This window comes from Rattus norvegicus, chromosome 7, assembly GCF_036323735.1.
Source record: "Rattus norvegicus strain BN/NHsdMcwi chromosome 7, GRCr8, whole genome shotgun sequence".
NCBI lineage: Eukaryota > Metazoa > Chordata > Mammalia > Rodentia > Muridae > Rattus > Rattus norvegicus.
This window is the reverse complement of record NC_086025.1, coordinates 107,295,563-107,316,502: the sequence shown is the minus strand read 5'-3', so window position 1 is coordinate 107,316,502 and position 20,940 is coordinate 107,295,563. Positions and strand designations below refer to the sequence as shown.

At 48.3% G+C, this 20,940-nt stretch overlaps 1 protein-coding gene across 5 annotated transcripts in view; it reads right to left on the bottom strand.

Moving 5' to 3' along the window:
• The window catches only part of Dennd3 (DENN domain containing 3), a 57,714-nt gene extending 46,071 nt beyond the window's left edge, over positions 1-11,643 (bottom strand). The window contains exons 1-4 of one of the 5 annotated variants that reach the window (XM_063263576.1): positions 11,331-11,643; positions 2,540-2,816; positions 1,590-1,705; positions 887-1,020 (exon numbers count right to left, since the gene is read on the bottom strand). In XM_063263576.1, the coding sequence (XP_063119646.1) occupies positions 887-1,020; positions 1,590-1,705; positions 2,540-2,816; positions 11,331-11,432 (629 nt within the window). In that variant the 5' untranslated portion in view covers positions 11,433-11,643. Of the gene's footprint in view, positions 1-886; positions 1,021-1,589; positions 1,706-2,539; positions 2,817-11,330 lie in introns of those variants that run through there. The other 4 variants (XM_017595246.3, XM_006241738.4, NM_001427258.1 and 1 more) reach the window with 4 other exon arrangements.
• Between the last annotated feature and the right edge of the window lie 9,297 nt (positions 11,644-20,940).

Genomic DNA, 20,940 nt, shown 5'->3' with positions numbered 1-20,940 from the left:
GGGCTGGGTTTATGAAGACGCAACCCAGGGCTTTGCTCATGCTGGGCAAACAATCTACCAACTGAACTACACCCTAACTCTTGAACCATCGTTTCTGAAAGGCCAAAGCCCAGAACTCTAAACCCGGCTAATGCCCAGGGAGGGACCCCATCCCACTTCTCTATCACAGCCTCCTATTATAGGTATCCATTGAGTCCCAGCAAATGCCTTCTTGGTGTTTCAGAAACACCATATGTCCTCAGAGTTCCCATTCATTAGCACCAGAAGAGGCTGTGAATGCCAGATTTGATGGATTTGTGAATGTCACCAAATCATCCAGCAAACAGGTCATAAAGCTCAAAGTTTTCTTCAAATACGTCTCTTTTCATCTTTATTTTATTTATCTTATTGGTATAGTTTTGGAAACAGGGTTCCACTCTATAGCAGGTTAGCCTCAAACAAAAGGTAATCCTCCTGCCTCAGCCTCCCAAGTGCTATGATTAAAGGCATGTACCACGTGACTAGCTATGCTCTTTTTTTTTTTTTTTTTTTTTTTTTTTTTTTTGGTGGTAGTGGTGGCAGTAGGGTGAAGACAGGATTTCTCTTAGTGGACCTGGAACTTGCTCTGTAGAACAGGCTGGCCTCAAACTTACAGAGCTCTGCCTGCCTCTGCCTCCCTGGTGCTGTGATTAAAGGCATGCACTGCCACCACCTGACTACAGCTATGTTCTTTAAAAAAAAAAATAATAATAATAACAAAATTGAAGCCCTCAGTGCTGCCTTCCTCCCACCATCCTGATTTCATGTTGTACTGACAGAAACTTGGGCTTCCCCACAGTGCTCCTGTGCCCACCTGACCATGGCCCACCTGACCTAGCTCTTAATAACAGCATCGGCCCCAACTTACCAGGAGAGGCAGTCCTTGAGGGAGTTATAATATGGGAACCGGGACACCACACATACTGCAAAGGGCACGAAGCGTCTAGCAGAGCTCATGCTGGGCTCCCAGTGGCTCTTGCCATTGTAGAAACAGTATTCATCCTGGACAAAGAGCAACACGGACATGTCACTTCCTGTGCTGACAGTACAGGCCCAGACCGAGGACGGGTGACATTTCATACAGAAACAGCATGTAAGGATGGTCTCCACCCGCTCTTCCAATCTGTGTAGATGGGCCCTGCAAAGGGTCACACTATGCAGCACTGGGTTTTCGGGAGCAAGGACCAGGTGGTCACCCTGGAGACCTCCAGCCTCAGGCTGAACAGGGACATACTACTAGAACACAGAGGCACACCGGACACAGCTTTTGGTGACATTCTAATAGAGCCAGCACCAGGCAGATCCACAACCTGGAGTGTGCAGAGGACAAATCTAGAGACAGAAAGCATCTGAGTAGTTGCTGGGGCTGGGGGATGGAGGTGACAACGAGAGCTGAGTGAGTTTGAGCTGGGAGGAAAATGTTCTGGAGGTTGCACGCACTGGAAACACTATGTCTCGGAGTCACGCAAGACACAATGGCTGAAAAAGTGACAGGTGTACTATCACACCACAATAAACAACAAGAGAAAAGGCCCTCCCTAAACTCAGAGGACAGCAACAGATCCACTTACATGCAGGGGTCGATAGTACTGGGCGACCACACCGTAGGTTCTATTCCCACAGACATCCGTGAGCACCAGGAAATGGATGTAATCCTCTTTTGGTTCCGAAGCCACACACACACCCCCTATAGGGAGAAAGAAGGGGGAAGCCAGGTCAAGTGGCCGCTGTATGGTGCATCAAAGACCTATGTAACCTATGAATGAGCCAATATGGACAGCACATTTCCCCTATGCTAGCATCACCTGAAGCTTTGATGCTCTTGGGCCTGTTCTAGCCAGCTCTCTGTCCTGTTGAACTTCCCCAACCTGCGGTTTCTCCACAGTCCCTCCAGTAGACACTTGTGGTGAAGTAACATGCACACCATGCTTCTGGGCACAGCAGACTAACTGGTACCTATTCCTCTGTTATAACTCCTGCAGCCAGGAAAGGGCATCAGGCTTGAGGAGGAACCAGAGACAGAACCTGACCAAGCCCTTAGGTTGAGTGTGCCACACCAGCCATTTAATGTTCCTGGAGACCAGCAGAGGCATGAAGCCCACACACACACACACACACACACACACTCTCATCTGGCACTGCTGGGCTCGGAGATGAACAACAACCTGTTCCTCTTGTTTTCATAAACAGGAAGCAGGGGACAGAGAGGGAGGTGCAGGCACTCTCTGGGCCTCTCTAGTTTTAACTTCCCCCAACAAAAAGACTGACTTCCAGGGGCTCCGATGTGTCTGTGGTGCCAGAATCGGGAGGCTAAAGCGAGAAGACTCAGTGTGTCAGCCAGTTTGAACTGCAGAACAAGAACCTGTCTCAAAAAACAATGAAGGGGGGGGGGAGGGTATTGATTCAATCCCATTAACCAGACGAAGCCAAGGTCCTGTTGTCCCCTTTGTGGACACCTCTGGAGCAGAATACTCAGTGAGGAGCCAGCACAAGACCCCCACAGGCTGCTACCACAGTGTACCTGGAAAGCACAGCTGAGGCAGGGCAAGAAGGTCCACACCTCCTGGGATGGTGACATCCTCAGAATCGGGCCCCTTTGAGTCTCCAGGGTGGCTCTTCCAGGACTCCATCCTGGGCTTCTCGCGCTTCTTCCGGAAGGAACGCCTCCTGCCTTTGCTGAGAGTACAGCTGGCTCCCACCACCTGGCCATCCTCTTTTGTGGTGAAAGGAGGTACAAAAACAGACAGAACTTCAGGGACAAGGGAAGAGGCGCCGTTCACTCCTCGTTTCTGGGCAATCTAAGAAAAGGAAAAGAAGAGGTCACAGTGTGTGTGGCTGGGGAGATGGCTCAGAGGTGCAAATCGGAGAACTGGGGTTCAGATCCCCAGCACCCACATCAAAGGTGTCCCACCTATAATTCCGGCACTCCAGAGACATAGACAGAAGGTTCCTAGGACAAACTAGCTAGCCAGTGACAGGTTTAGTGGGGAACCCTGCCTCGGTAACTAAAGTGGGAAGTGATCAAGTAAGATACCCACCATCAACCTCTGACCTCCACACACACACACACACACACACACACACACACACACACACACACACACACGTGCATGCGCGCGCGCACGCACGCACACTCATAAACATGTCAACACAGCTAAATGCAAAAGAGGAAAGTTACTGTAATGTCCACCCTCATTCACAACGTCCTTTCTAGGTGGGCTTTCTGTGGTTATCTCTGCTTCCCCTCCACGCACAGGCTTCAGCAGAGGAACCCTGTCCTTTAAGACTCAGGTCAGCAGATGACTCTTCCCAGAACTTCCCAGACCCTACATGGTGCCGCAGAGGCTGGAAATTCAGAAGTGACTTGTCCGGTTGGTACAACGCACCACAGTTTAGAACTGGCTTCCGATGTACAGATATGACTTCAAATGCCAGCTCTGCCCCAAGCTGCTGGAAGCAAGCCGCTCCACCTGCATTTTCCTCTCCCAACCGAGTACAGCAAACAGGTGAGCACCAGGGTCAAGGGCTCAGTCAGGGGAAGCCCCAGGAGTGCTCATGTGTGCCCGAAATAAGGGTCGGGGAAGGGCAGACACCGAGAAGTTCTCAACTTCGCCATATTGCACAAACGCCTGTGTGGGCGCTGTATTATTCAGGCACCCCGGGATTTCGCTCATGTTATGCCCAGTCCATGCCAATCTGGACAGATAAGCAAAGGAATGGGCAAGGCCTTGGTAGTCAGAATGCAAGGGCGTCTCTGTCTCCACTGGATACATGGTTCCCTGCAGTAAAAGCTGGACAGATAGTCCAGGTTCTTTTAAACCCAAATTGGAACGCTGTGGTGTAGCTGGGTGGTAGAGGGCTTGCTTAAGGCCTTGAGTTCCATCCCAGTACTGCCAAACAAAAGAAAGCTGGTACAGTATGTCAGGCAATGGGCAATCTCTGGTGCCTTGGGAATGGGGAGAGGGAGGATTACAGAGAGGGAGGGCCGCAGTCAGGGAGGGCTACAGTCAGGGAGGGCTGCAGTCAGGGAGGGCTGCAGAAAGGAAGGGTTACACTGTCCCAAAAAAGATGGGATCATGACCAGCAAAAAAGGAACAACCACAAGTCAATATTTAGTGAAAGCCAGGGGATCACCTGGGCATGGTGACACAGATCTTAGCACCTGGAGGTGACAGAAGGAGGGCCAGAGTTCAAAGTCTCAGTTATAATAGTGACCGAGTAAAAGAATGGGATGGGATCTCATAGTTTTTAATCCAGAAATGTTCCTGTCCAAAGGAAGAACAGGGACAAAAAATGCAACAGAAACTGAAGGAAGGGTCATCCAGGGACTGCCCCACCTGGGGAATCTATCGTCTGCAGACATCAAACCTAACACTGTTGCTGTGGTCAAGAGGCGCTTGCTGACAGGAACCTGGTGTGGCAGCTCCTTGGGAGGTCTGGCCAGCAACTTACCAATGTAGATGTGGATGCTCGGAGCCAACCACCAGACAGAGCTCAGGGAACCTGTCCTCTGAGTTCCACACACAAGGCATGGCACTAAAATGTCCCCACACCTGGCACATACAGAAAATACATCAGAAGCTGGTGGAAGGACTGCAGGAGTGGAAAGGAATTGTAACCCCAGAACATAGGCTGGCCTGACCACCCAGTTCTCCCAGAGCATAGATCACCAACCAAGGAGTGTACCTGGAGGGGTCCATGGCTCCAGATACACATGTAGCAGAGGACGGCCTTGCCTGACAGCAATGGGAGGGGAGGCCCTGGTTCCCTGGGAGGTTTGATGACCCAGCTTAGCAGGATACTGGAGCAGTAGGGCAGAAGAGGGCTGGTGGGTGAGGGAACTCTCTCATAGAGGGGAGTGGGGGAAGTCAGACGTGGGATGGGGAGTTGGTAGAGAGGTAACTGGGAAGTGGGATATCATTTGAGATGTAAACGAATGATTAATTTTTTTTAAAAATGGGATGGAAGGATGGCTCAGTAGGTAAAGGCATTTGCTAAAGAGCCTGAGGACCCAAGTCCCAGCACTAGAACCCACTAGTTGTCCTCTGAGTTCCACATACATGGCATGGCACTAAAATGTCCCTACACCTGGCACACACACAAAATACATTTTAAAAATTGAAAAAAAAAATCAGAGGAAAGAAGGAGAGCTCCCCGCTAACCCAAGAACATTATTTCCTGAACAACATCTGTCAGCAGAGAGCAAACTCAGCAGTCACCTGTGCCAGTTTATTCAAGTTCTATTTCCGATCTCTTCACCTTTTGGGGAAATCAAACCTGTGGGACTGGAGACCAAAAACCTAACCGTCCATGGCTCTGCAGGGCCATGGACTGTGAGGGGAAGCCTGGTAAGGTCGGCACCTCCCCAAGAAGCTGTGCTCTGTCGTGGAGCGGACGCAGGCCCACAACCCAACATGGTTCCAGTCGCAGAAACAGAGTGTCTGCTGCTGAGCCCACAGGTCTTGTGTTATCTGAAGACACAATCCACCCTCCACCTCTGCTCCCCTTAGAGCCACAGGGACAGAGGGAAGTGTCCCTACACCAGGAATCATCGGTCACAAGATCAACCAAGTTCGCCCAGGTAACATGGTAGACTGTGTTCTGGGACCCCCACTTAATTATAGTCTTCTCCTTACTCCAGTCTGGCCCGCTGCAGGGCCCTCTTCCCAGACTGGAGTCCTTGGGTGCAGACTCCAGGCTCCCAGGGCTACCTTCCTGTGAAGTTAGACCTGCAGCCAATGCAGACAGCTCCCAGGCTCTTGCCCCAGCTCAGACATTTCTACTGCCTCCCTGCATACCCACGAAGGATCAGAGATCCATTTCAGGTTCAAGGCTACATACACTGGTTTCCAAAAATCCCTAAATCCACCTACAGTTTTTCTTTTCTTTTAGCTACGTGAGAAAGGCTTCTCTTAGGGATGAAGAAGTAACATGCAGGAGAAACACACAGAGAAAAGCAGAGGAGGGACTCGGGAAGCTCAAGCCCCAACCTAGATCTCTTTACTCCAACCAGGTGGACACTGTATCCTCCCCTCACCATAGGCAAACAGCACCTTGAGCCTGAGCAAGGCTCACTGCCATCATGACGTCACGACTGCAAGTGAGCACCAGACAGCCTATGATCCAGAAGCAAACTTCTCACGGTTCTGTCTGAATCGTGAAGACACCTCCCGCACCTGATACAATGCAGCCACCAGCATCTGCATCCAGACTCTTCTAAGAGAGCCACAGGGTATGACTAGCCACACCAGGTGCCCTGAGGGAGGCAGAGGCCCTGCACGCACCTGTCTGACCATGCACCACACTCAAGTGTCTGAGTAGCATTACCGTTATCCCTTCCCATGTACATTGTCACATGTGTCCATGCATCAGAGCATTGTGTGCTCCGAGCAAAAGGACAGCCTGTGTCCCCGGCCAATGTCATGTATAACTTACGCCTCAGGAGTCTTGAAGCATACAGTACCTCTGCCAACTGACTTTGCTGTTCTTCGATTGCTTCACTCTCAAACTCCCTGCCCACACCACCTACCCACCAGAAAGGCCTCCAGCTCTCACATTCGTTTACCAGACCGGAGCCAGAAGGTAAGCTGTTGCAGACCTGTACCACAGAGTCTCCTCACAGGCCTTGACTTCCCAGTGCTTCCAGTTTCTCTGCCCCATCAGTGCTCCTCCATCATCTAGGTTGTGAGGGTGGGAAGGTCAGAGAATAGGCTACAGTTCTCTGTCCCCTCGTGGAGCACAAATGACTCTCAGGTGACGCTGCCCCTGGGTTTGCATTTCTGGCCAACTGGTAATCCCAAGCCCTCAGTCAGTCTGGATTGTGGTATCACACCAAAGCCAATGCCTTGTGTCATTCTCTCTCTGGCCACTTAAAATAGTGTAGTCAGGGGCCTGGAGAGATGGCTCAGTAGTTGAACTTGTTCAGTTCCTGCTCCCACATGGCGTAGCTCACAAGCATCTGTAACTCTAGTCCCAGGCCATCTGATGCCCTCTTCAGGCCTCCTTGAACACAGAAGGTATCTGGCACACAGACATACATGCAAGCAAAACACCCATACACATCAAATAAATAAATAAATCAGAAATAAGTTGATACTATACATAGGCACGGTGGCTGTCTTGGTAAGGGGTACTATTGTGATAAAACACATGACCAAAGGGACGTCATCATCAAAGGAAGCCGGAACAGAAAATCAAACAGGGCAGGAAGCTGGAGGCAGGAGCTGATGCAGAGGCCATGGAGGGGTGCTGCTTACTGGTTTACTCTCATTATCCAGCCTGCTTTCTTTTTTTTTTTTTTCTTTTTTCTTTTTTCTTTTTTTTGGAGCTGGGGACCGAACCCAGGGCCTTGTGCTTGCTAGGCAAGTGCTCTACCACTGAGCTAAATCCCCAACCCCTCAAGCCTGCTTTCTTATAGAATCCAGGACCACAGCCTCACCCACAATGAGCTGGGCTCTCCCCCACTACTCACTAACTTAAAAAAAAAAATGCCCTACAGCTTGCCTATGGCCTGATCTTATGTAGGCATTTTTCAATTGAGGTTCCCATCTCTCCAATGACGCTAGAAAAGCAGTTCTCAACCTGTGGGCCATGAACCCTTAGGGAGTCAAATGACCCTTGCATAGGGGTCACTTACAAGATATTTACAATTCCTAATAGTAGCAAATTACAATTATGAAGTAGTAATAGAAATAATTTTATGACCAGGGGTCACCACAACATGAGGAATTGTATTAAAGGGTTGCGCACAGTGCTAGGAAGGTTGAGAAGCACTGCTCTAGACTGTGTCAAGTTGACATTAAACTAGCCAGAACAGTGGCTCACCCCTTTAATCCCAGGATCCAAGAAGCAGAGACAGGTGTATCTCCATGAGTTCAAGGCCACCCTGGTCTACATGGCAAGCTCCGGTCCAAACTGAGTTTCACAGTGAGAAAAAAAATGTGTTCAAAAATCTAACTTACTGTCTCAGAGGTCATTTCACATGGGAAACACTTCTGCCTTTATGATTGGATTAACAAGACAGTACAACACACACACACACACACACACACACACACACACACTGTAGCTGTCTTCAGACACACTGGAAGACACATCGGATCCCATTACAGATGGTTGTGAGCCACCATGTGGTTGCTGGGAATTGAACTTAGGACCTCTGGAAGAGCAGTCGGTGCTCTTACCACTGAGCCATCTCTCCAGCCCTCAAAGATCATCATTTTTTTTTTTAAAAAGCCAATTTAAAAAGCAAACTCCACAGCAGCCTAAGTCACTGGGTTACAGATTTATTTCTAAGTCTTGTTACAAAGCTGCATGACTCCTCCCTAAAGGATTGTATATCGCTAGAGAAATAAAAAATTTCACAGATGTTTTTAATGTTCTAGAACTGTGCTATACAACACAGTCACAGCAGGAAGCCACTGAAATCTAAAGGAACTAAAACCGGGCTGAACAGATGGCTCCACAGGTAAGTGCACTGGCTATTCTTCCAGAGGACCCAGGTTCAAACCCCATGGCCCATAGGATGACTCACAACCAACTACTAGTCCCAGGGAATCCAATGTTCTTATCTGTTCTCTGTAGGCACTGCATGCACATGATGCACATGCATGCATGCATACATACATACATATACAGTATATGCACATAAAATAAAGAAAAAATATGTGGGTTTTTTTCTTTTCTTTTTTTCATTTTTTGAGACAAGCTTTCGCTGTGTAGCCCTGGCTGGCCTCGAACTCAGAGATCTACCTGCCTCTGCCTCCCAAATGCTGGGGAGTGCCACCACCCAGCAAAAAAATAAGTTTAAAAAAATTAATAATAATAAAATAGATCAATTAAATTAAATGTAAAATACAGTGTTCCTCAACACACAAGCCATACTTCCAGGGTTCGGTGGCCATGTGTGGCGAGTGAGTACGGTACTGGATGGTGCCAGTGGAAAACACTGTCATGGTCCAGGAAGTTTTGTTGCTGCTACTGCCCACAACACAGAAGGCCACTTCACCTTGGTATGATGTGGAAGGCAGTGTGAGCACATCATCTACTCCTGGATGAATTTCCAGTGGATCCCCTCACATCCAAACAACCAAAAATGGGATCCACCTTCAGCCAAGGGGTGGGGGAAACCAAAACTAACCACATTGAGTCACAGAGGGCCCTGGTCAACTCTGAAATACCTGTTTGGATTTCCAACAAGTGACTCGTCCTCCCCACTCTCACCTCCACCCCCCCCCCCATCTAGGAAATACAACAGAGTTAGGGCACCTTCTAAGAAATAAACAGGACTCTACCTCTCTTGATCTTAAACTGGATTATTTCTTATACTTCCAGTCTTCTGTTTTTATATGTCACCAAATAGGAATATTTGGACCACAAATAAATGGTAACTGTTTTTTGAAGCAGGGTCTTGTGTAGCCCAGGCTGGCTTTTGAAATCATATGCAGCCAAGGCTGTCCTGGGCTCCTTCCTTACCTCCCTGCTTCTCCTTTGCAAGCACATGGATTACAGGTTTGTGCCACCATCCCTGTAACATGTTTGTTTGTTGGCTGGTTGGTTGGTTTGTTTTGCTTTGTTTTTGAAGACAGGGGTCTCACTTTATAACCCAGGTTGACCTACTCTATAACCTGGTCTGCATTCAAACTCACGGCAGTCCTCCTGCCTCAGTCTCCCAAGGGTTGGAATTACAGAAGCAAGGCACCACACTCAGTAAAATGCCTTTTTTTAAAAAGTAAAATTAAAAAAAAATTATTTTAAAATCTTGGACATTCAAAAGAGAATTACTACAAGAAAATAAAGCAAACAAAAGCTATGTCTGGCTAACTGTAACAGTGGTGTTGACATAAAATAAAATTATTCTAAAGTTTAGTCCACTTTTAACTCTCCTTTTCCCCCTAATTCTGGACTGTCCCGCCCCCTCTTTGAAATTCCTAGCAGAAGCAAGAGCACACAATGAGGTAAACTAACATGAAACTTCCCCCTCTAACCTGGGAGGTGCTACGGCCTGCCTAATTCAGGAAAGTACCACTCTGAATACCCCCAGTTGACTCAGCCAGTTCTCAAAGGCATGCCCACACTCAACAGGCAAGAAGCACACTGCAAGACCCAGGGTGCAAAGACGTGGACAGATGCCCAGATAGACCACAGTGAAACCAGGTCATTTCCGATTCTAAGAAAAAGAAGGCAGTGCTGTTTGGTAAGGAGAGGCACAAAGACAATGGAGGACACACTGGCATTGAGAAGGGATGTCAGAGGAGTGAAAAACACTCCAAATCATTTTCATAGGGACCAATGCCATTTACTGGTCACACTGGCCTAGGGAAGAAACTATCTAGGCTTTAACACTCATTTGGTTACTTTTACTAACGTTTAACTTTTCATGGTGACAACCATTTTGTCTCCACTACTCATCGTCTCTGGATAATGCACATCAATGTCCATGCACGTCAATCAAAACGCATGCCTTTATGCTTTTCCACGTTGTCATGTGTAAACACTCAGATGATCTCTCCAGAGACCTAACGGGATACTAGGGGAATCTCTGAGAAAATGACAGTTCACAGTCATGAAACTGTCAAGAAAAACATGAAACAGTCAAGAAAAAGAGAGGCACCAATGGATTGTGAGAAATCAACCTGGGTTCCAGAATTTTAAAGAAGAGAAAATATAGCACAGAATAAGGAGAAATGAGATGTTCAGAAGCTGCTGTCTTTCCCGAGACAGGGAGATGAACCTATCTTTGGCTGCTGGATACCGACTGAGAGAAGCGAGGAAGGACTGCACAGCAAGGGAAGAAAACGGCTATGCAGCGAGACTGACTAAAAGTGAAATATTCAAAGCTGGTGGTTGATTCTAACACCTGAAACTTCACTATTCGGTGCAGGGTACAGAACCCATTACTTAGTAGGCAGTGAAGCTCGTTACAGTAAAGGGAACCAGTAAGTCGCTACTCAGAGAGGATCTTGTCCAGTTGACCGTGAACTCTACAGGTCCCCGCTGGGCCAGCACCTCACCCCAGATGGCGACATCCTGAGTGCGAGGAACGCTTCAATGCACAGAAGCTCATGTGCACCACCACAAGCACCAAGTCCAGCTGGTCCCTGCCCCTGAGAGTTGGGTGGGCGCGGAGGGAGGGAAGGCCAGCTGCCAGTCTCCCTATGAGACTCACATCTGGGACCATCCCTCACAGCTGGGACCTGACCCTGGGGCTTTAGCACCGCAGGGGTGAGTAGCCTCTGAAACCAGCCCCACTCATACTTGGCCGGCACATCCCTGTTCCCCACCCCAACTCAGTTTCCCGTCTCGCCCCTTACCTGCTCCAGGCCGCGGAGGCTGTCTTGAGAGGCACCCAGCAGCGCGCACAACTCCAGCAGCCCCGAGGGCAGCGACAGGTGTCGCGCCGAGGGCTCCGCCATGACCTTCCCGCCACCGCCTTGCACACTGCGCTCCGAGCCCTCGATTGCCCGGCAGCGATGACTCGAATCAGAGGACGCTGGCGCCTTCAAGCCAGACCCCACAGAGCGCCTCAGACAAGGCCTCGGCGCTTCTCTTCGGTCGGTTGCCAGCCAGCCGCGTCCGCGGAATGGGCGGGGCCTGGAGGGAGCCGGGCTCGTCCACAAATAGGAGGGGTGTGGTCTGTGGGGGGTCTGGTGTGGGCGGGACCTAGGAGGCCTGTACAACACGAAGGAGCCTGGTCTGTGATTTGGCAGGGGCAGGACTTCTGTGGAGGCGTGTCTAGCCGGACTTGCATAGGTGGGGCCTCTTCGGGGGCGGGATCGATTCTGCCTCCACACAAGCACAGTCATTTCCTAAGCCCCTCTGTGGGTTTGGCCCCTCCTCCTGTCCCCCGGAACACAGGAAGGAATGGGCGGCATCCCCAGGTGCCCAGCCACGTCATCCAGCCCCGGAGGCTCTTCTCCAGAGGTCCACGCCCCCCCCCCCCCTGCAATAAATAAGGGACAAAGGCCTGGCCTTCTGCCACCTCCAGGAAGCTCTCCTGTGCCAGGACGCGAGTAGACCCTGTGGACACCTGGAAGAACAGTCGCGAAGGGAATGTAAAGATCCAGTCCTAATGAATAGCTTCACGGTTGACTGCAGGCTGCTGCAAGAACCTGGGTTAAATTTAGCAGGAAATGGGGCAAGGTGATAGACTAAGGGACTTTTCCAGAAATTATATATACATATACATATATATATACATATATATCTGAAGAAATGATTACTAGTAATGTCAAATATTTGTCAAAACATCAGCTTAGAGTGAAGGATTAGTAACTAAATAAGTCTTGGAAGCAAAACCTGGGTAGGCTGGCTGGGGTAGGGATGGGGGTGGGGAGCAGGACTCAGAAGTAGCCTAACCAGCCTGTAGGCTGCCTAACCTCTGTAGCCCTCATTCCTCGGCTAGGAACCTAAAAGACTTGTTAATGTCACTGGCATTAAGATTTTATACCTGCTTTTCTGACTCTTGCACCAGCTCATCTGAGATGACCTCAGTTAGGCACAGGCCTGAAAGGAACAGGCTTCATAGGGATCCTATCAGAGACCTTGAGCCACTCTGTAAGCAATCAAACTCTTAATCAAAATCTACTGTGTCAACTCTGTGTTTGTGTGTGAGGAGGGTGGGGGTGGGGCAGACCTAGCATCTGTCAACCTCTGCTTCCTGTTTGTAGAAACCCTGTGAAATGGAGGCCAGTATTCAGTTGGCAGAGACCCTGTAAGTTCAGGGTACAACAGGTCTTGTATCTGCTCTGCTTCCTCCAGGGGGTGGAAGGATTTGAGGAGGGGAGCTCCTGACCCAGGTGGAAAGTCCACAGCTAGGCTCCACAGTTCCTCTTCTGTAGGCCTCCCTCACCCTGTGCCAGAAAGTCCAGCCACATAATCCTCCAGGCTCCCTGGTTCTGTGCTTTTTCTATTAAATCCCCACAGGACTAGTGATTTGCTCCGGTGATTATAACAATCTGGAAGTGGTCAGAGGATCATAGTGAATTTCAGGCCAGTGTAGGTTACACAGCAAGATCCTGCCTAAATAGATAAATAAAAGTCCCCATGACCCATGCTGCAGGTACTTTCCTAGTAAGTACCCACAAGAAACCTACCATGGGGTTAGGGTTTGTGGTAAAGCATGTACTTACTTAGCATGTACCAGAACCACAAGAGTCCTCTTCTGTTCCCAGGTACTTCAGGAGGTTATGGTACCAAACTATGCACAAACACATCTGAAAATGGCCTAGAAGTGGCATTAAGAAACTCCAATCATGGCTGGGTGGCAATGGTGCACACACCTTTAATCCAGCATTTAGGAATCCGAAGCAACTGAATCTCTGACTTTGAGACTAGTCTGGTCTACATGTTAAGGAGGCAGGCCATGGGCACGTGGAGGGAAAGGGGTGGAGGGGAGTAGAGAGAAGGGACAGGGAAGAGGGGAAAAGCAGGGAAGAACAAAGAGCAAGAGGGAGAGGAGGGGGCAAGCAACCCCTTATATAGTCAGGCACAGCTGGCTGTTGTTAGGCAACTGTGGGGCAGAGCATACCTGGCTACTGCCAGGTAGCTGTGGGGGTGGAGCTTAGACAGAATATCAACACTACAGATGGAGTTCCAGAACACCCAATGCTACACAGAGAAACCCTATCTCAGAAAAAAAACCAAAAACCAAAAACCAAAACAACGACAACAAAACCCTCCAGTCACAGCCAGGCATAACAGCATACACCTTTAACCTGTACTTGGGAAGCAAAGGCAGGCAGATCTCTGAGTTTGAGGTCATTTTGGTCAAAATAGTGAGTTCCAGGCCAATAAGTCTGCCTAGTAAGAGCTTAACTCAAAAAAGAGAAAGAAATTAGCCACTCTTTCTCTTCTCTGCTCTGCTCTTCTGCCCTCTTCCCCTTTGTCCCTGTCCCTTCTCTCCCCACCCCCTTCTTCCCTCCACTTGCTCATGGCCGGCCTTTACCTCTCCCCTCTTCTACTCTTCTCTCATTAAACCTTTCCAGGTGGGAAAAAAAGAAATTAGCCAATTGTGCAAACAAAAAATTCTTATGTGTCAAGAGATACTACCAAGAGTGTATAGCAGTCACTCAGACTGAGAGAAACACTGCAGTCAACCTGAGGCAGGACAAAAGCAGAGGGTAACTGTTGACATGAGAAAGGAAAGAAGCCACTCATCCTGCAACCACACCAGCAGAAAAGCAGGAATCCCAGTACAGTTACCTACTTAAAACCTCTCTCCTTTCCCAGCTGCAAACCTGAAACTTTCTAAGAATCTCACCAGAAACTGAGTTTATAGGAACGGAACACTGTTAAGTGACTGTGCAACCCTAGGGGTTCCTGGTTTCATTTTATCAGACTAAAATCCCATCCAACCCATCCACAAAGCTGTCACATGTCACTCATTACAGGAAAAAGAGGAGGAAAGGGGGAGGGGGTTCTTAGCAGCCTTTTGATATGTAATTTAAGAGCCACCAAAAATGGTCTCTATCACCAACACTAAGAGAAATAATCGTGACTCTCCTTGAGTTTGTATCTACATTAGGTATGTCTTGCTTTTTCCCTCTTTCTTTGAGGCCATATCTATGATCATGGGTTTGTCTATTCGTTCTAAACATCTCTCTCTTAAAGAAGGTTCACTCATTTTGGAAGCAGGCATGGTGCCACACATCTTTAATCTCTATGCTCAGGGGCAGAGAGGCCCCCAGAGCTCCCAGGGGACCAAACCACCAACCAAAGAGTACATATGGGAGACCCTTGATTCCAGCCACATATGTAACAGAGGATGGCATTGTCTGGCATTAGTAGGAGGAGAAGCTCTTGGACCTGTGTAGGGGAATGTCAGGGTGCTAAGGTGGGAGTGGGTGGGTGGGAAAGGGAACATCCTCATAGAAGCAGGGGGAGTGGGAGAGGGGGAACTTGGAAAGGGAATAACATTTAAAATGTAAATACATAAACTATCCAATAAAAAAAAAAAAGGAGGCAGAGGAGCAAATGGATTTCTGTGTGTTCGAGGCCAGCCTGGCCTACATAGTGAGTACCAAGGCAGTCAGAACTGCATTGGAATTTTAAAAAAGGGGGCTTTGCTTTGGGGTCTTGGGGGCAGTTAAGAGAGATAGTTCATCAGTTAAGAGCACATACTGTTCTCCCAGGGGATGGGAGTTCAGTCCCCAGCAGTTACATCAATTGTCTCTAAGCACTTATGACTTCAGCTCCAGGGGCATCCAATTCCTCTGGCCTCTGTGGGAATCTTCACTCATATGCACATACCTACACAGACACATACACATAAATACAAACAATAAAAAATAAATTTAAAATGCTTCCAAAAGATTTCTTTTTATCCAGAAGAAGATACCAGATAGATGCCCTGGAACTGGAGTTACACATGGTTTTAAATCATGTGAGTGCTGGGCCCAAAACCTGGGACCTCTGCAAGAATAGCAAGTGCTTGTAACCACTGAACACCCCAGCCCTAACATTTAAATATCACAGCCTGGCAGTGGTGGCCCGTGCCTTTATCCCAGCAGTAGAGAGGGAGAGACAGGTGGACCACTGTGCTTTCAATTCCAAAGTGAGTCCCAGGACAGACGAGGCCACACAGAGAAACTCTACCTTGAAAAACCAAATTAATTAATTTGGTCTCACCCAAAAGTCTAGGGGTGTTCCTCAGGCTGTTGAGGGCAGCAGCGTGGAGCCTCTATTCCTTCACAGCTAAACATCTATCTGAGAAGAGATCCATGTTTAGGATATATAAAGAATTCCAAGGACCTGAACAGACATTCCTCTGACACAGACATACACATTAGATATTAGCAGGAATGGGATCTGCTCCACCCTTCTCTTCCTTTTGGGTGTTTTTTTTTTTAAGATTTATTTATTTATTTTAAGTATGAATGTAGAAGAGGGCATCAGATCTCATTACAGATGGTTGTGAGCCACCATGTGGCTGCTGGGAATTGAACTTAGGACCTCTGGAAGAACAGCCAGTGCTCTTAACCACTGAGCCATCTCTCCAGCCTCTTTTTTTTTTTTTTTTTTTTTTTTTTGGTTCTTTTTTTCGGAGCTGGGGACCGAACCCAGGGCCTTGCGCTTCCTAGGTAAGCGCTCTACCACTGAGCTAAATCCGCAGCCCCCCCTTCTATTCTTTAGGGGACAAAATACATCTCTCACAATTGGGTGGGTTTGTTTGTTTGTATGTTTGTTTGTTTTTAGGGTTTACTTTAGTTTTTATTTATTTAGGGGTTTTTTGGTTTTATTTATTTATTTGGCGTTTTTTTTAGTTTTATTTGGGGTAGGGCTAGAATCCAGGGCCTCAGTATTTGCTAGGCCAGCAGTCTAGCATCAAGCCACACTCGGCTGAAGCATTATGGATAAGGAATACAACCTTTATTATAGTTTCTTCCATGATTTGAAGGACTTGTTTTGGGGTTGGGGATTTAGCTTAGCAGTAGAGCGCTTGCCTAGCGAGCGCAAGGCCCTGGGTTCGGTCCCCAGCTCCAAAAAAAAAGAAAAAAGAAAAAAAAAAAAGAAGAAGGACTTGTTTTTAGTTTTGAAAGAATGTAATTTATTTAGGCAGGCATGGTAGCTTATCCTTCTAACTCCAGGACAGTAGAGGTAGGAAAATTGCTGTGATTTCCAGTTTAGTCTACCTAGTGAGTTCCAAACCAACCAGAACTACATATTGAATGCAGATCGGGCATTTAATGGGACTGACCTTGTGAGGAGATAGAGTCTATCTGTACCAGTGTGGGACGGGGATGTAGTTTAGTTGCTAGAGTGCTTACTAGCTTGCAGGAAGCCTGGATTTGATCCTTAGAGCAGTATGAGACAGTAACAGTCCTGCAATCCCAGCACATGGGAGGTAGAAGTAGCCTGATCAGAACACCCACTTGTGTTCAAGTCTATCCTGGGTTACATGAGACCCTGTCTCAAAACAAGCAAACAGACCACCAGTGCCAGTGTGACTGTGCTATGTCCACAGGTTATGAGACTCTTGTTGGTGACTCAAGCTCCTGCTGGCACCTAACCCTGAATGGATATATCATAGTAGGATACAAATAAGAGAATAAAGGTAAAATTCTGCTATCCTCTGAGTGTGCTCCCCCTGTGCCTTGAATGCCTGGAAGCAGGATTAAGCAGACTTACTTATCCTGGGGAAGAACAAAGTCGCAGCACAGCACTGTGGTACTGTTTACCCACATCCAGGAGTCATGCTAAAGAAAGAAAGGAGGAAGCGGCCAATGAGCCTCACTAAGTTCAGAGTGTCAGAGCCCTGGGGAGTTTGCTGGAGGAAGTCACTGTGGGCTCTGTCCCACCAGTGGGTGGGGCAGGGTATTCACAGCATCGTGTTAGAAATGTTTTTTTGTAAATATGAAATATTTTATCAGGAAAAAAAAAGCCAAGTCAGGAGTTGGCTCTATTTTTGGACTGCTATTATGTTTAAAACAATGCAGCTTCCCCACCAAGCAACACCCTGATGGTAGAGAAAAGACCTAGAAAGGAACCTAGCCAACAGAAGCATGGCCATCAAGATGGGAAGGGAAAGGCTACCACACTCTCCTTGGTCAGCCCCAACAGCATGATGGCTCAGGAGGGCCCTGAATGCAAGACTATCTCCCTCCCAGTAAACGGTCCCTAAGCGGGGTTTCTGCTCAAAGAAACTGAAGCTAAGAGCTGCAGCCAGCTGTGACCAGTAGCATCCAGGCACATGCTTTAAGCCAGGGTCAGAGTCTGCTCAGCCTGGTGACCCGATTCATTCTCATCCTCTGAATGAGAAAGAGAGGAAGTTGTGGTCTGACTGGGCAAGGGGAAGAAGGGAACAGACGTGAGAGCCATCTTAGCTTACCCAGACTGGGTGCTACGATCAGACAGCTGATGAGAAATGGAATAGGAGTTGTAAGTGCCCACCCTGCTGGCCAGGAGAGAAGCTCAGCCTTCCAGAAGTTGTACAAAGGTCACTTTGTATTTTTGCTGTCCCTCCTCCACATGCTACTCTGAGCAGCCTTTATTGGATCCAGACACAGCCTCTGCCAGGATGGCCTCTCTCATACTGACACCTTCTTTCCTCCACCCATGGAGTAACCCCCATGCCCGCCCAAGGTGCTCACCAGGTTGCTGATGCCAATGGCCACTTGGTGGAGTTGCTTAAGTCCTTGAGCTTCTTCTTTTTTTTTTTTTTTTAAAGATTTATTTATAAGTACACTGTAGCTGTCTTCAGACACACCAGAAGAGGGCATCAGATCCCATTACAGATGGTTGTGAGCCACCATATGGTTGCTGGGATTTGAACTCAGGACCTCTGGAAGAGCAGTCAGTGCTCTTAACCACTGAGCCATCTCTCCAGCCCGTCCTTGAGCTTCTAAAACAAAAACTAACCCATCCCAGGCCATGGTCCCAGACTCGTGCCTCCAGCGTGCACACATTTCACCAGCTGCAAGATTTGGACAGACAAACGGAGAGAGGCTATCAAGGAGAAAGTGGCTAGTGAGCGTCCTAGACAGCAACTGTTGCAGGGGGCATACGCCATGAACCCTGGCACTTTTGCTTCCACTGACTGTTGCTCCCTCTGTTCTCTGAGTGGTCAGTGGAAGGCACACCGTGGTGAAGGGCTAGCTGCAGTAATGGTGACAGTTGTGAGGATAGCTGCCCATTGCCCCTTTGATTAATATTCTTGCTTTAAACAAACACATATTCACTTAGGAGCGTCTCATCTGCCCTGAGAAAACTGTCACCCCCATGTCACACCCAAGCCTTAGTCAGCCAGGTCAGCTACATAGCCAAGGGCAGCAGCTACATGTGAGGCAGAGATGTGTAACCAGAAAGCCCAGGCCACACTCAGTCTATTCTCTGGCAAAGCCAGAGCCAGCCATTAGACTCCTGCATCTGATGGGCTCTGCACCATCAGCTCCTGTGCCGGCAGTTTCTAAATGTGCCTTAATAATCCAGCCCTCAGTGGGATGTTACTGCTAAAAGAGATTGGAAGACCATCTGGCCCACCAAGTCTAGTGAAAGTTCAAAGGCTTCCTTTGATTCTTTGTCTCTAAGGGGTTGTATAACCTCTCTGAGAGCCTGCTCTGCTGACCCCAAATAAGGTGACTATTGGCTGTGATATCATTCCTGTCTCCCTACCTCTTAGGGTGAGGGTTCAACTGGGTCCAGAATAGAGAACTGGGGAACTCAGATGGGGCCCTTCTGAGGTGGGGCTGCAAGTCAGTCTGGAACAGCATAAACAGTTCTACTGTGAAGAAGGCGAGGGCAGTTATTCTCTGAGGATTCTTTCAGCCCGGCGCCCCAGGTGGGGAGGCCTGGGCTGGGCAGGGCATGTTATTTCCAAACACCCTCAAGACTGGATCCCACCACTACTCTGCAGAGGAGGGTGTGGTTCAGGAAAGCTTGAGGCTGAGTGGTTGGCCCAGGAAATCTGAGCCAAACCTCCAGGTTAGTCAGCCTGCCTGAAGTCAGAGCATGCACGAGCTCCACTTCTCACCAAAAGCCACGCCAGCACCACAGGTAAAGGAAGCCACGTCTACATCAGGCCCAGGGCATAGGAAGTCCCAATCTCCCACTTAACTCTGACACACTAAAATGTCCTTTTATGGCTCCAGAGTTCTTACAGGAGGAGCTATAGGGAGGTCCTCCCAGGGCCACGGGAAAGAAAGTGTCACGCCCACTTCCCCAAGCCTCTAGGAATTCTTCTCACTAGAGGAAAAGAGGTACTGATAGGAACAGGAGCTGGAGCCAGGCATCCACCCTGCGGGATGGTACAAACGTGCTGATACCTGCCTTAGATGACCCCTATCAGATGATCTGGGAAAGTCGGTCAGAGAATCATGAAAAGGGTGTCTTAGTCATGGTTTCTATTGTTGTGATGAAGCACTATGACCCAAAGCAAACTGGGAGGAAAGGGTTAATTTGGCTTACACTTCCACATTGAAAGAAGTCAGGAAGACAAACAGAACTTGGAAGTGGGAGCTGATGTGGAAGCAATGAAGGGGTGCTGCTTACTGGCTTGCTCCCCATGGCTTGCTTAGCCTGTTTGCTTGCTTGCTTGCTTGCTTGCTTGCTTGCTTTCCTTCCTTCCTTTTCTTTTCTTTCCTTCCTTCCTTTCTTTTTTCCTTTCTTTCCTTCCTCCCTATTTTCCTTTTTTCCTTCCTTCCTTTCTTCCCTTCTTTCTTTCTTTTTAAGATTTATTTCTTTTATGTATGTGAATACACTGTAGCTGTCATCAGACACCAGAAGAGGGCATCAGACCCCACTACAGATGGTTGTAGTCCACCATGTGATTGCTGGGAATTGAACTCAGGATCTCTGAAAGAGCAGTCAGTGCTCTTAACTGCTAAGCCATCTCTCCAGCCCTCAGCCTTCTTTCTTATAGAACCCTGGACAACCAGTCCAGGGATGACACCACCCACAATGGGCTGGGCCTCCCCCATCTATAACTAAGAACATGCCTTACAATTGGATCTTATGGAGGTAGTATTTTCTTAACTGAGGTTCCTTCCTTTCAGATAACTCTACTGTGTGTGTAAAGCTGACATAAGACTGTCCAGCACAACTGATCCCTTTTCTATTTCACACACACACACACACACACACACACACACACACACCACTATTAAGCCACACCTTTCCTCTCTTATTCATCCCTAAGATCTTACTACACACACACACACACACACACACACACCACTATTAAGCCACACCTTTCCTCTCTTATTCATCCCTAAGATCTTACTACACACACACACACACACACACACACACACACACACACACACACCACCATTAAGCCACACCTTTCCTCTCTTATTCATCCCTAAGATCTTACATTAAAACATGGATAACAGGGTTGGGGATTTATCTCAGTGGTAGAGTGCTTGCCTAGCAAGCACAAGGCCCTGGGTTCCATCCTCAGCTCCAGGTGGGGGTGGAGAGACATAA